Source organism: Acromyrmex echinatior, chromosome 11 (genome assembly GCF_024713525.1).
Source record: "Acromyrmex echinatior isolate Ae372 chromosome 11, ASM2471352v2, whole genome shotgun sequence".
In the NCBI taxonomy this organism is placed as follows: domain Eukaryota; kingdom Metazoa; phylum Arthropoda; class Insecta; order Hymenoptera; family Formicidae; genus Acromyrmex; species Acromyrmex echinatior.
Window position 1 is genome coordinate 2,402,301 of NC_141862.1, and position 13,884 is coordinate 2,416,184.

The 13,884-nt window shown below is 31.3% G+C and overlaps 1 protein-coding gene across 2 annotated transcripts; it reads left to right on the forward strand.

Moving 5' to 3' along the window:
* The first annotated feature begins 164 nt into the window (after window positions 1–164).
* LOC147908026 (uncharacterized) lies at window positions 165–9,221 on the forward strand. 2 transcript variants are annotated; one of them, XM_087410908.1, is made up of 3 exons: window positions 165–1,413; window positions 2,227–2,421; window positions 2,517–9,221. In XM_087410908.1, the coding sequence occupies exon 3, from the start codon at window positions 8,752–8,754 to the stop codon at window positions 9,175–9,177; it is 426 nt and encodes a 141-aa protein (XP_087267034.1). In that variant the 5' UTR covers window positions 165–1,413; window positions 2,227–2,421; window positions 2,517–8,751; the 3' UTR covers window positions 9,178–9,221. The 2 variants fall into 2 exon arrangements, with proteins under 2 accessions (XP_087267034.1, XP_087267032.1); XM_087410906.1 differs by having other exon boundaries at window positions 165–1,394.
* The last annotated feature ends 4,663 nt before the right edge of the window (window positions 9,222–13,884 follow it).

Here is a 13,884-nt window from a genome sequence, read left to right on the forward strand (position 1 = left end):
GAAAGGCTCGTCTACACAACAAGACGTAATGCTGAATTCGCACTGGATCTGACGTGCGTCATACGATGCTCTGCAATCAATCAGAAAATAGAATATTGCTTTGTATCATCGAAATAAAATTCTGCTTTCTGATTGGTTGCAAAACATCGAAGACGCACGTCCAATGTGAATCCAGCATAAGGGTGAAATCACACGTGCGGAAAACGACTGTGGAATAGAAAATGCATTATTGGGCGCGTTAAAGTTTAAAAAGCGGCTAACCTGCTCATCAAGAAAATGAGCATAATTGATTGTTACTTATAGATCAAACTAATCATATTCAATCGCTCGGTAAGCATGCCTAGCCGCTTTGCCGTCTTAGGGTGCGATTACATGGAGCGCGGTACAATAAGGATAAAATCACAGTGCGGAAAACGATTGCGGAATAGAGAATGCGTCATAGAAGCAACGTTCTTTTTCGTTATTCTGAATAGCGCTAATTGGTTGTTTCAATGGTGCATTCTCTATTCCGAGCCCTTTTCCACACCGTATGATTTCACCCTAGTAACTAACTAGGCAACTAGTACTTTCCATCTACGACACAGCGATCACCTCATCCTTGTTTAACATTGGTGAACACAAGGATGTAATTTGCTTGTGTCACTTCTATGTCTCTTGTTGAATAATAATTTTATACAATACGTAGATACAATTTTTTACATTAAAATGATCCAGATGACTTATGTACGTACTTCTTATTTCGTATCCTATGTGTAAAATGGAAATACTCTGAAGCACCAACCGAAAATTGGCAATCATAACCAGTGTTCGACAGTGCTTTTCTGCTGTGTCTAATCGTGCCGTGCTGCCATGGCGTGACGTTGTTGAAAAGCACGCTGTGTCGATATGTGTCTTGATGGAAAGCACCCGAAGCTGCTGTGTCCAATTGTGTCGTGGCGTATCGTTGGAAAGCATTGTGTCCGACACTGTTTCGATGTGTCGCCTAAAAGCCTTGATGGAAAACATCCTAGAAAACCGCGTATCGCCTATTTCTTTCGCTGATATTACATGGAGCGCGGTTTGCGGCACGGGCTAGTGACAAATTCATATTAGCAATTTTTTAAAATACAATATATGAGTCATCTAAAAAGTATCCGCGGTTTTTTGTTACCAGACGTGTGTTGATGGTCATATATCTAGTGACAAAGTACCTAATATTAGGTTTGTTCGCGTTGCATGAACTTTTGCATTAAGTGTACACTAACTCGTTTTTGTTGCCGGTCATAACCGCTGTTCGTGTTACTAGTGCAGCTACACTTTGGGCAACACTTTTTACCCTTGAGGAAGAGTAAAACGTGCAAAAATGGCTGAACGTTAAAATGATGAGTAGAGTGAAAAAGGTGGAAAGTATGAAGGTAATACGTAACCTCCTAGGTTAGCCTCTTACAGTTTTTATAGATTTTTAAGTTTATTGATAATTTTAATATAGAATTATTCTAATAAATAAAAAAAAAGTATAAAGAGCCAACACTAGTTATGTTAATTGCAATTATCTTAATAAAATTTTCATCTTGAAACAAAATAAACATTTTGACCTTCAAATGAAAGAGAAAGAGAGAGAGAGAGAGAGAGGTCATTCTCAGTATTTAAAAGTACAGTTTAGTTATTAGGTGTTGGAATTAATTCGTAGCGTTTTTAATGAAAGAATGTTATTTATTTCACATGAGCATTAAAAAATACATTAATGAAAGTACTTCCCATCACTTGTAAAACGCTACGAATTAATTCCAACACCTAATATATTTTAAACAAAACGTTGAAAGTAGCAACTAATAATTAACATTATTATACAAAATGTAATTAATAAAATTATATTTTGGAATATAATTAATAAAATTATGTTCCTTACACCTTGATGGCGCGTCAGTTTGTATGTTGCAGTGTTTAAAATGTATCGTTTGTTTAAAATTTAACTGTAATTTTAAATATTGAAGATGATTCTTTCCTCCCAATTTGAAGGTTTAAATGTTTATTTTTTTTATATTATATTTATATTATAAGAATTTTATAAAGATTAATTCCAACTGGTGTATTGGCTCTTTATGCTTCTTTCTTATATTATAATTTTATAGAGCTTTGCCAATTTATATTATATATAATTGATAAAGCAAATTCTATTGTCTTATTTTATTGTATTATCTACAAATTATTATACTATCTTTATTAATAATTTATTGCTATTTACAGCTGACTGAATTATAAGCATTATATCAAGCATTCTTGTATGTTCTGCAATAATAAGCATTTTCGTATATCTTGCATTTTTGTATATCTTATTGCATATCTGCAAAAAGATGGCAATATTACATGGATTTTTACAACTGGACACTTCAGAAAATATAAAAATTGATTTAAATGACTGTGTAAACTGCATAATTGAAGGTATTACAAATATTTTTCGAAAAACTTGTTTAACTTTGCTATCTATAATACGAGGGGTATCCAGAAAATAAGTTCCGTTTGTATTATACGTTTAGTAAGGTCGATGTATGAGCGAGCTGGCAACACAGCATTGAAGAGGGGAAGCTACCGAATAGAATGAGCGGTGTTCGGCGTCAGTAGCTCGTGAAACACGGTCAGGAGAGGTTATCAAAATGGAGTCCTCCACTTCGCGTCCCGCCACCTCCATTCCGATTCCTTCTCGAGTTGTTTTGCGCGGCATCATTCAGTTTCTTTTTGCTCAAGATTTTAAATCCCTTTGGTGTGTCCCTTCTTCACGACAATGCTCGGCCGCACGTCGCTGCTTCAACAACTGCACTTTTGAATCAGTTTAGTTGGGATGTTTTGACCCACCCACCGTATAGCCCGGATCTAGCACCATCGGACTACCATCTTTTTACGAAACTTTTTACGAAGGAGTCCTTGGCCGGAAAACGCTTCCAAAGCGACGAGGAAGTTCAGACAGCTGTAACTAACTGGACTAAAGAACTGGCGGGAAGTTTCTATGCAGAAGGGATTTCGAAGCTTGTTTCCAGATATACAAAATATATTGAGATTGACGGGAATTATGTAGAAAAAGACTAGAAGTTGTCAAATATTATCCATGTAAATTTTAGATTTTTTCAATAAAAACTTTATTTGTAAAAAAAAACGGAACTTATTTTCTGGATACCCCTCGTAATATACAGAGAGAGTTCCATTCAATTCTGCGCTATCTAAAATAATTTGTTTATTTTTAAAGATATACAATTAAAGAGATACAATTACATTTAAAATTTGCAATGAAATACAATTATATTTAAAATTTGCAAGAGATACAATTACATTTAAAATTTGCAATGATATAATAAGCAACTGCACGCGATAAACGAAAATGCATTACAAAGTCTTTTTCAATATAATTTTGAACAGTATTTTTGATGTAATTATTAACTTTTATATGATGAATACGATATATTCCTCTTAATTCTAATCGTAAAAAGTATAATACTTCGTTATCTAAAATTTAAACAAAAAGATAAAAATTATGATTTAGTCATCAATTCAATAAATATATTAAATATTTAGTATATATTTAGTAAAATTAAATATGTGAATACTGATATGTACTATTTCTATATATCATCATAGTATACTATGTACGGAAGTATTAGAACTGGTGGTAATAGTATTTCATCATCCATTATATTTATTATTCCTTCTAATATTTCACCAATATTTCTGTCTTGCGCTAATTTTAATAAATTTATGCATGTACATGGACGTTCGAGTTGTTTTGAATAAATAACTAAATGAATTAGTAAAAATTCTTTTACCCTAGTAAATTCACTAGAATTCAAGTGCAAAGAGTGCAAGCAACGCGAACAAACCTATTAATTTATTTTTATGCACACTTCATACTCTTATTTTTTAAACAAATTTACTTAATAATTGCGTTTAAATTAATTAATTCCATTAAAAAGTGCATAGCAGTATAGTAATGTGAGTTTGTTCGCGCTTCGTGTAATATCAGCGAAAGAAATAGGCGGTACGTGTGATACGCGGTTTCCTAGTTGCCTAGTTAGTTACTATTAGTTACTTATCGCGTACCGCGCTCCATGTAATGGATCGCACCCTTAAACTCGCCCATTAAAACAACCAATTATCACCGTTCAGAACGTAGAGTAACGCTGATTGGTTGCTTCTATAAGTATGTTTCGATATTCATTGCCACTGAAAATCTGGATGCGTTCGTTTATGCAGTTATTGCCGCAGATATTCGTTTATACCTGCTAAAGGACCTGCGCATAAGGGGGAATAGGAATAAATATTAGATATTAGGAATAAGAATTAAGCAGGGTTGACAACGTTACCTCATAAGAATAACTCGTTACCGTTAACGTTCTTTTTATTAAAAAATAATTCGTTCTCATTATTCATTTGCAAAAGTAACTCGTTACTGTTATTGTTACTAAAAAAGTAACGAATCATTACTTTTTCATTTTTTTTCTTAATACTAATAGAATATTATATACAGATTTTTGCGGTAAATGTAAAAAAGATGTCAAAATTCTATTTTTTAACAGAGAAATAGAGCTAAAAAAATATATGCCTATAATAAACATTGTGCGTTATTTTCATGAATGAAATAGATACTGTTATATCACATAATGTATACTGTATTGTTTGTAATTTTTATACTTAAATAAATTTATTTTTCGTATTAATTTTAATAAGATATCTTTAAATTATATAATATATTTAACTCTTAATACAAAAAAACCTAACGTTGAAATTTTTTGACTTACAGTATCGTTTTTAATATTCAAAAATTTAATTCGATGCGAAGTAATGTTCTATTCTGTAAACAAGCGCAGTACTCATATATTGGGTCATCTAAAAAGTGTCCGCGGTACTTTGTCACTAGATATATGACCATCAACACACATCTAGTGACAAAAAACCGCGGATATTTTTTAGATGACCCAATATAAACGAGATATTAATTTCTAAAAATTGTCAAATAAGCGGATAAAATCGACGTATAAGACAGCTTTAATTTTTCAGAGTTCTTTATGAAATATCTTGAAGATGTTTATCAAAAAAACTCTTAAAAATATCTTAAAATTGTTTTATGCGCTTAAACACTCAATAACGGCTGAATTGATTAAGTTCTATATACGCTCAATCAATCTGAAGACAGTAGTGTCTCGACGCTAAGCATGGCGAGAGGCACTGCCTAGCTACTACTCGAATTGTAATAAAAGTACTTTTTTTTCTATATGCCCTACGAGTGGTGATATTGCGATGCAAATGCCGATTTTGTTTACATTGAGTAGGCCGCGCGCGAGCCGAAATGTTGCTATCTCATTTCGGCAAGCACTCGATTTATTTCCGTGTGATTTTCCACGCGCGGCTGATCGAGCTCGAATGTCCGGCGCCTATTTATTACACTGTTCGACAAAAAAATGTAAAAGTATGTTGCATATACATCACATATATGTACACATTTTTTTATATATTACAATACGTATTATATTTATGTCTTTATATTTATATGAATATAAAATATATATTATATAAAATGTATTAAATATGTATTATATAAAATGTATTATATAAAATGTGTATAGGTGTCCTATTTTAATTTACCTCCTAAAACTCTTTTATTTTGGATTATAAAAAATAATGCCCTAGACAAAAGTTGTACAGTTTAACGAGCCACAAATAATAATAGAATTAACTTTTTTTCATTATTATATAAAGATCAAGGAAACATTTTAAAAAATGTTTGCACTTCGAAGAAGTAATGTACGTTAATATGAAAAATTCTTATACACAAAAGATGTATGACATCGAAGGAAACTTATAATATAGTGTACATTTTAAAATGAAGATTTTTTTTTTGAAGATTTCAAAATCAACTTTTTAAAACAAAATTGTATGATCTTTTATACAATACAATCAAGTTATTCTATACATAAACATATTATAGTATCAAATGTTCAAAAAATGAACATTTAGTGACATATACTTTCACTGTAGCACATTTTACCATAAAATATAAAGTATTGTAGAATTTAATTTAAATATCTATTAAAATATTATGTTTAAAGCGTATTAGATTATTGATATTAAATTTAAATAAACGGAAGGCGAGATTATGTATATCGTTCGCGAATGTTTGTAGAGCGTAATTTTTATAAAAAAAAAAGAGCGTTGACATTTCGGAACTTTTGATATACTTTTGAAATTTTGATATACTTTATATTTTTTACATAAGTCCTTTAGAAACTGAAATATTTATAAAAAAGTAACGACAAATAGGTTTTTTAAGAAAATTTTTTGAAAAAAAGCAATTTTCCTTAAAGCTGTTTTTTCAAAAATATGTTTTTGCTGGTACGCATCTAACATCATATATAAATACATGTAAAGAAAATTTGAGAAAAATACGAATATTATTTTTTCCAATTTGATTATACACATACCCATATTAATAAATTTATATTTTAACATAAATTGAGGGTAAAAATGTTTCGATTTGACAATAAATATTTTTTATGTAGGAATAGCCAAATCCGAGATATTTACCAAAAATCGTTAAAAAATAAGTTTTATTCGAAAATAAGAGAAAACGTTCTTAAAATCTCGGAAACTATTGGTCATACAAGGATAACTAAAAAATGATTTTATAAAGAATTCAATAACCTTAAATTTTCATAAGAGATATTTTCTACATAAAGATAATCAAATCCAAGGTATTTATGAAAAAAGTATGAAAAATTGTTTCTTTCTCAAAATGATCAAAAATACGACATTCTTAAAAATATTCTATCACGGAAAATGTATTGATCGTGCGATATTGAAAAAAAAAACGAAATTGTTTATAATTTTGTCAGCTTTTTTTTATAACGACTTTTATTTCGATAAAATCAATAATATCAATATTATCAATACTTTTTTTTTTGAAGATCGTATTTTTGATTAGTTTTTTGAAGTTGCAAAGTTTTCCAAGTGAGTTAACGGTCAAGATTTTTGTTGTACAATATACCGTTTTGAATAACTTATCGCAAACAAATTTTGCAACATGCACGTTACCTGGGTGAATGTCAATATTAATTAATACTCTTGCTGTAGCAACAGAAAAATTATATAAACGTAAATATAGGGTGTCCAGTAATGACCGTATAATCTCTCGTGGGCAAGTAAAACGAACTAAACTGAATCGAAAAGTCCTTTACTATATTGCAATTTTACAATTTTTTTTTAAATTAACCAATGAGTAGAGTGTCTAAGCGCATAAAACAACTTTAAGATATTTTTAAGAGTTTTTTTGATAAACATCTTCAAGATATTTCATAAAGCACTCTGAAAAATTAAAGCTGTCTTATACGTCGATTTTATTCGCTTATTCGGCAATTTTTAGAAATTAATATCTCGTTTATATATGAGTACTGCGCTTGTTTACAGAATAGAACATTACTTCGCATCGGATTAAATTTTTGAATGTTAAAAACGATGCCGTAAGCCAAAAAATTTCAGCGTTAGGTTTCCAACATAATTTTAATGTTTAAAAATTGACTTTTTTACAACATTTAACATTCTTTTATAAAGAAAGTTAACGTTATCTTGAATTATTAAAATTTGTTGTAATGATGAATGAATTGTTCATGTCCTATAAAATGCATTTTTCAAAATTTCAATACTTTATATACTTTGTAGTCGTGCAACGAAGAATTTAAATACAGGATTTTCCTGAGATACAAATTTGTGACTATCGAGAAATATATACAAACCATATAACTTTTTTTTTAGAAATGTGCGCGCGTGTATATGAATGGTGTACTATATACAGTGATGGGAAAAAGTTCCGGAACGGTGAAGTATTTCAGCGAATTGCATTTTTTTGGGAAAATGTTAAATACAGAAGTTTTAGGATTTTTCCCTGACTATCTAATGGTGATACTGAATTCGACCTTGACTACAACTTTGAAGGTCATTTCAAAGTCAAGTTCACTTTTTTAAATGGGAACCACTATTTTTTATTGCGGATTTGGAAAGAGCAGGAAATTTTACGTCAGAACATGACCTTGACCATAACCTTGAAATCAACGTCAAGGTCATTTCAAGCTGAAAGTTCCAAAAGTCCTGGTACGGCAAAAATATCTCGGCGAAATTGCGGGAAAATGTTCAATACGAAAGTTTCATGATTTTTTCCCTGGTTATGTATATTCCCGTTTGTTTAGCACACAATTTTAACATCTCTCAGCCATTTTTCAACCTAAAATAAAAAGTATTTTTCATTTTTACCACGTGGAGCTAGATGTTATATGTACAATTTTTTGCTCAGTTTATCTTTTTGTGTCAATTGTTGACGCTTACGTTCTACACGGAAAGAAGTTGCCATATTGTATAATAGATACAGACCGTATTCGGCGCATGGTGAGAGATGTGCCGCTCCTTCCCTCGAAATTAAACCACTACCAAGACCAAGACCACTACCAAGACCAAGACCACTACCAAGACCACTACCAAGACCAATACCACTACCAAGACCAAGACCACTACCAAGACCAAGACCACTATCAAGATCAAGATCACTACCAAGACCAATACCACTACCAAGACCAAGACCAAGACTGGGTGGGTGGGTGTGTGTGTGTGTGTGTGTGTCTGTCTGTCTATGTATGTATAAATTCCGTACTATGTATACTGCGAAATTGATTTCGACCTGCTCCTTTTTAAAAAGTATAAAATAAGAAAACGAATGCTACTGCGCTGCGAATACCGCATATGTATGTATGTATGTATGTATACATACATAGACAGACAGACAGACACACACACCCACCCACCCACCCACCCAGTCTTGGTCTTGGTCTTGGTAGTGGTATTGGTTTTGGTAGTGGTCTTGGTCTTGGTAGTGGTCTTGGTCTTGGTAGTAGTCTTGGTCTTGGTAGTGGTATTGGTCTTGGTAGTGGTCTTGGTAGTGGTCTTGGTCTTGGTAGTGGTCTTGGTCTTGGTAGCGGTCTTGGTCTTGGTAGTGGTATTGATCTTGGTCTTGGTAGTGGTATTGGTCTTGGTAGTGGTTTTGGTCTTGGTAGTGGTTTTGGTCTTGGTAGTGGTTTAATTTCGAGGGAAGGAGCGGTACATCTCTCGCCATGCGCCGGACACGGTCTGTATCTACAATATGGCAACTTCTTTCCGTGTAGAACGTAAGCGTCAACAATTGACACAAAAAGATAAACTGAGCAAAAAATAAATTGTACATATAACATCTATCTCCACGTGGTAAAAATGAAAAATACTTTTTATTTTAGGTTGAAAAATGGCTAAGAGATGTTGAAATTGTGTGTTAAACAAACAACGTACATAGCCAGGGAAGAAATCATGAAACTTTCGTATTGAACATTTTCCCGCAATTTCACCGAGATATTCTTGCCGTACCAGGACTTTTGGAACTTTCACCTTGAAATGACCTTGACGTTGATTTCAAGGTCAAGGTCATGTTCTGACGTAAAATTTCCCGCTCTTTCCAAATCCGCAATAAAAAATAGTGGTTCCCATTTAAAAAAGTGAACTTTGAAATGACCTTTAAAGTTGTAGTCAAGGTCGAATTCAGTATCATCATTAGATAGCCAGGGAAAAATCCTAAAACTTCTGTATTTAACATTTTCCCAAAAAAATGCAATTCGCTGAAATACTTCACCGTTCCGGAACTTTTTCCCATCACTGTATATATGTATACGTATTATTTCTTGGTAAAGTTTATTTATAAGCATATCAAATCAGAAATAAAAATCTTTTATAAATAAAATTAATATTTTCTGCAATTGAGGTAATGATATTTTATAATATACATGTAAAATAAAAAATAAAAAGAATAAAAAAAGGGACTAATAAATTTTAGTGTTTATATTAAGAATAATCGGAGTTGAATCGAACTGCTATAGATTTTGTGGAAGGTGAGTCAGAGTTAGTTTCAGGGTTTAATATGGATTTTAGAGGAAGATTTGCATTAATTTTTATCGCAGAGTATGGGATGATTATTTTTTTTTAGATATTTGGTGGTGGATATATTTACAGATTTAATTATTACAATATATGAGCATGATTGTATAATTAATAATGTATAATTGTATAAAATATATTTAGAAACGGTATAGCTAATGTCACGAATTTATCGTTGTATCAGTAGAAAATTTGTGATTGATTACAATAATGAGACAGAATATTGCAATTTAATCAATCCTATTATAACAATAAATGAGTGTCGTTATTAAGTAAGAATTTGATATTATAGTAGTGAACATAGACCGTGCAAACATTCAAAGAAATAAAGTATTTATTTTTATCTAAAGAATCAGTTGACCAACAGTTGGTCTTTTATTATCTTTAAAAAGATATCATACTGTTTTTAACATTAAAGATATGCGAGAAACGAATTCTTTGCATTAGGATAATTTAGATACCGGTGGTATACATCTCTATGCAAACATATTATTTGTTATAACATTATTCTAAAAAACTAACATTATATTTATAAAAATACCTAAAATTTGACACATTGAATACACCGTCTAAACTCATTTTGAAATGAGAATGAGAACAGATAGATTATATTATCACTGATCCCTTAGATATAAAAAAAAAGTAAGTTTATCAATTTTTATAAAATTTTGATTATACATTATATACGTCATGTACTTTTTTAAGGTTTATCTACATGTTTTTTATTTTCTACAGCGCATCTTCTCATACATCTTCGAAATCTCGCTACATACCTCATATCTTGATGAGGAGATATGTATTGACATTGACAGCGTAAGTTCTTGGTCATCGTGGGACCTACGTCTCATGTAGAAATTGCGACCAGCGACAATCGAGGTAACCGCATAATCTTGTCTCATGTCGCTATGTGGAAGGTGTTCATCGAGAGACGTGCAGATATTGAATGATTAATGCAATCAACTGTCCTATCATCATTGTCACCGACGATGATGTTGGGAATTTAACACGTTCTACATTCAAGATTTGAATATAAAACATGTTAAAGTATGTGATACGAAAAACGAAAAATTGTCATTGCATGATACATGAAACCAACAACCGTATTCTTCTTATTTGAGCTCGAACAATGTGTCGAACATGCGTACTATAAACTAATTCAATATACGCACGGTGTTGGTAAAAAATTCAAAGTAGTAAAGCAAGGCGGGTTCTAATCCATGGGGCTAGAGGGGAGCGCGGGGCGCGGGGGATACTCGTAGACGCGGGGAAGGCGCGAGAAAAGTCACGGCGCTATCGATGTTACGTAAACATAGGACCCCGGTCCTTATTTTTTGTCGACACCTGCCGCCGTGCGCCCTGCCCTCCCCAAAAATGCATCGGTAACAAGGGCTCGCATGTTAGAGAAAGATAGAGCGCGCGACGATGTCGGAGCGTGCAACTATGAATGAAGAAAGGATGGAAAAAATGAATCAATAGAGTATAAATCTCCTTTTTTTTACGACACAATTTTTTCAATGCAATTTTTCCTAGCGCGTCGAGGCAAAGAAGTAAAAAAAAATACATATGTAATAATGCGAACAAAAATTTTTTATTCACATTACACTTATTACACTTATTACACTGATTTTTTCTCATTTTTTTTAATTATATTTTTTTGCGATCGACAGCGTTCGAATGCGCTAGCAGTGCTTTCTGGAAAAAGCGAAAAATTTTTTTAACCACTATTTGCTTTTACAGCAGAAAATAAAATGCATTAGTACTAGTCACTCTAAATGCGATACCTTATGGCTTATATTTTGATGACATTGATGACGTTGATAATGAGGAACATGTTGACGATTTTGATGATTTTTCACCATTTCCAATATCTTGCCTTTTCTCTTGATGGTGGTGGACTTGGCGAACTTGGTGACAAGGGACGGTACCCCTTGCGCTCGATCGATTTTCGACATAATAATATATATTCTTTTACTCGATTCATGTCTTATCGCTCATAACTAAAATTTACGATTGAATGAAAAAAATGCTATATACACTGTTTATATAACACTGTCAGATCGGTGACATGTCGCCACGCATTAAGGGGATGCTGGAGCGAAGGCCGAAGTTAATCAAGGTCGATATTACAGGTTTTCATTTCCAATGTATAAGATGCCCTCTAAGTTAATATGATCATGCAGGAAATTCGATCGATTAATTATCGATATTTTTATTCCATTTTACATTACCATCTTAGGGACGTGTATTAGGATCGGTTCCACAAATGTAAAATTTATTTTGGAAAATTTTCCAATTTTAAAATTGAGAAAAAAATAAACCGTAATTGAAGTTAATCTTATATTTGTAGGATCGGATCTTAGAAATATATAATAGTTGCATTATGTACACATGCAGTGTAGGTCGTGTTCCAATATATATCACCAGTATTAAAAATCTGTAATATACATAAAGTACAGATTTTTAACTTAAATAGTTATATCGATACGAAGCCGCAGTAGCACTTTTTCCTTACGTCCAATGCCATTTTAGATAATAATAGTATCAATAAATTGCACATACATAATATAATTCTTTTTCATGAATATCCATATATACATATATATATTATATATATATATACACACACACATATATATATATATATATATATATATATACATATATATATGAAACGTATTCATATATTGATAATAATATATGTTACATCTTGACTAAATCCTAAAATGATATTGATCATAGGAAAAAGTGATATTACGATTGTGTACCGATATTAACTGCGAGTACTGAAAATACGTAACTATAGCTTTTCAGTATTGACAGTGTACGTTGACACATGACCCTAATAGCATTTTTCCTGTTGTACAATGTCATTTTAAGTCATAATGTGATATGCTATACATAGATATATTACACATATAATATACGTAGTTATACCATATTTTGCTACGTTAATAAAAAGATGTAGAAGTTAATCATGTTAAAATATTAGTGGTGTGTGTACTTAAATACACATATAGGCAATATTATACAATATTGCATATATGTATACTATGTGTGAATATACATATATTGCAGATAGAAGTTACCAATGCTAAGCTATTTATGCATTCCCTATGTTTAAATATGCAATATTAAAATTGTATACATATTGTATACATATATAATATATATATATATGTATACACACACACACACACACACACACACACATATAATGCGTATATATGTACACATAAAATGAGGATTTATCAGAGAATTCGTAATTTGATCATTTTTTTTAAGATGTTACGTCTGATCATCTGCGTTTGACTCTTGTTAGCTTTGATTTATATTAGTTGTATATTCTGATATTGAAAATTTAAAAGCATATATCACTAATATCTGTATATTTGATCATAAAAAAACATATCTCTTTTTATTAAACGTAGAAAAAAGAGGATATTAGTACACCTTTTTGTTACACGTAACAAAAAGAGATGAAGCAGCTACACACGTATGTGAATATGAATTAGAAATATATTTTATGTAATGTGTGTACATCATAATGCACATAAAATATAATTTTAATATTCACTAATGTGTTTATATTATATCTGCATGAAAAACTAAATATGAGTAACTTCTATCTCTCTTTTATGGGCCTCCTACAATAAGCCATTAGTTACAAATCAGAAGTCAGAAGCTAAAAATTGAAAAATCAATCACAGTCAATTTTTCTGACTTCTTATTTATGGCTGATTTATGGCTTATAATTGTAAAAGGCCCATTAAACATAATACAAAGAGAATAGCTACATATGTATACAATGTATTTACTGACAATACATGTTATTATACATTCTAAGTTAAAATGGTATTCAGAATAAAGGAAAAAGTGCTATTACATTACACGTGTATACATGTATTTCAAATACAT

Coding starts and splice junctions, on each gene's coding strand:
- LOC147908026 (XM_087410908.1), top strand. CDS start 8,752: ATGTATGTATGTATGTATGTATACATACATAGACAGACAGACAGACAC.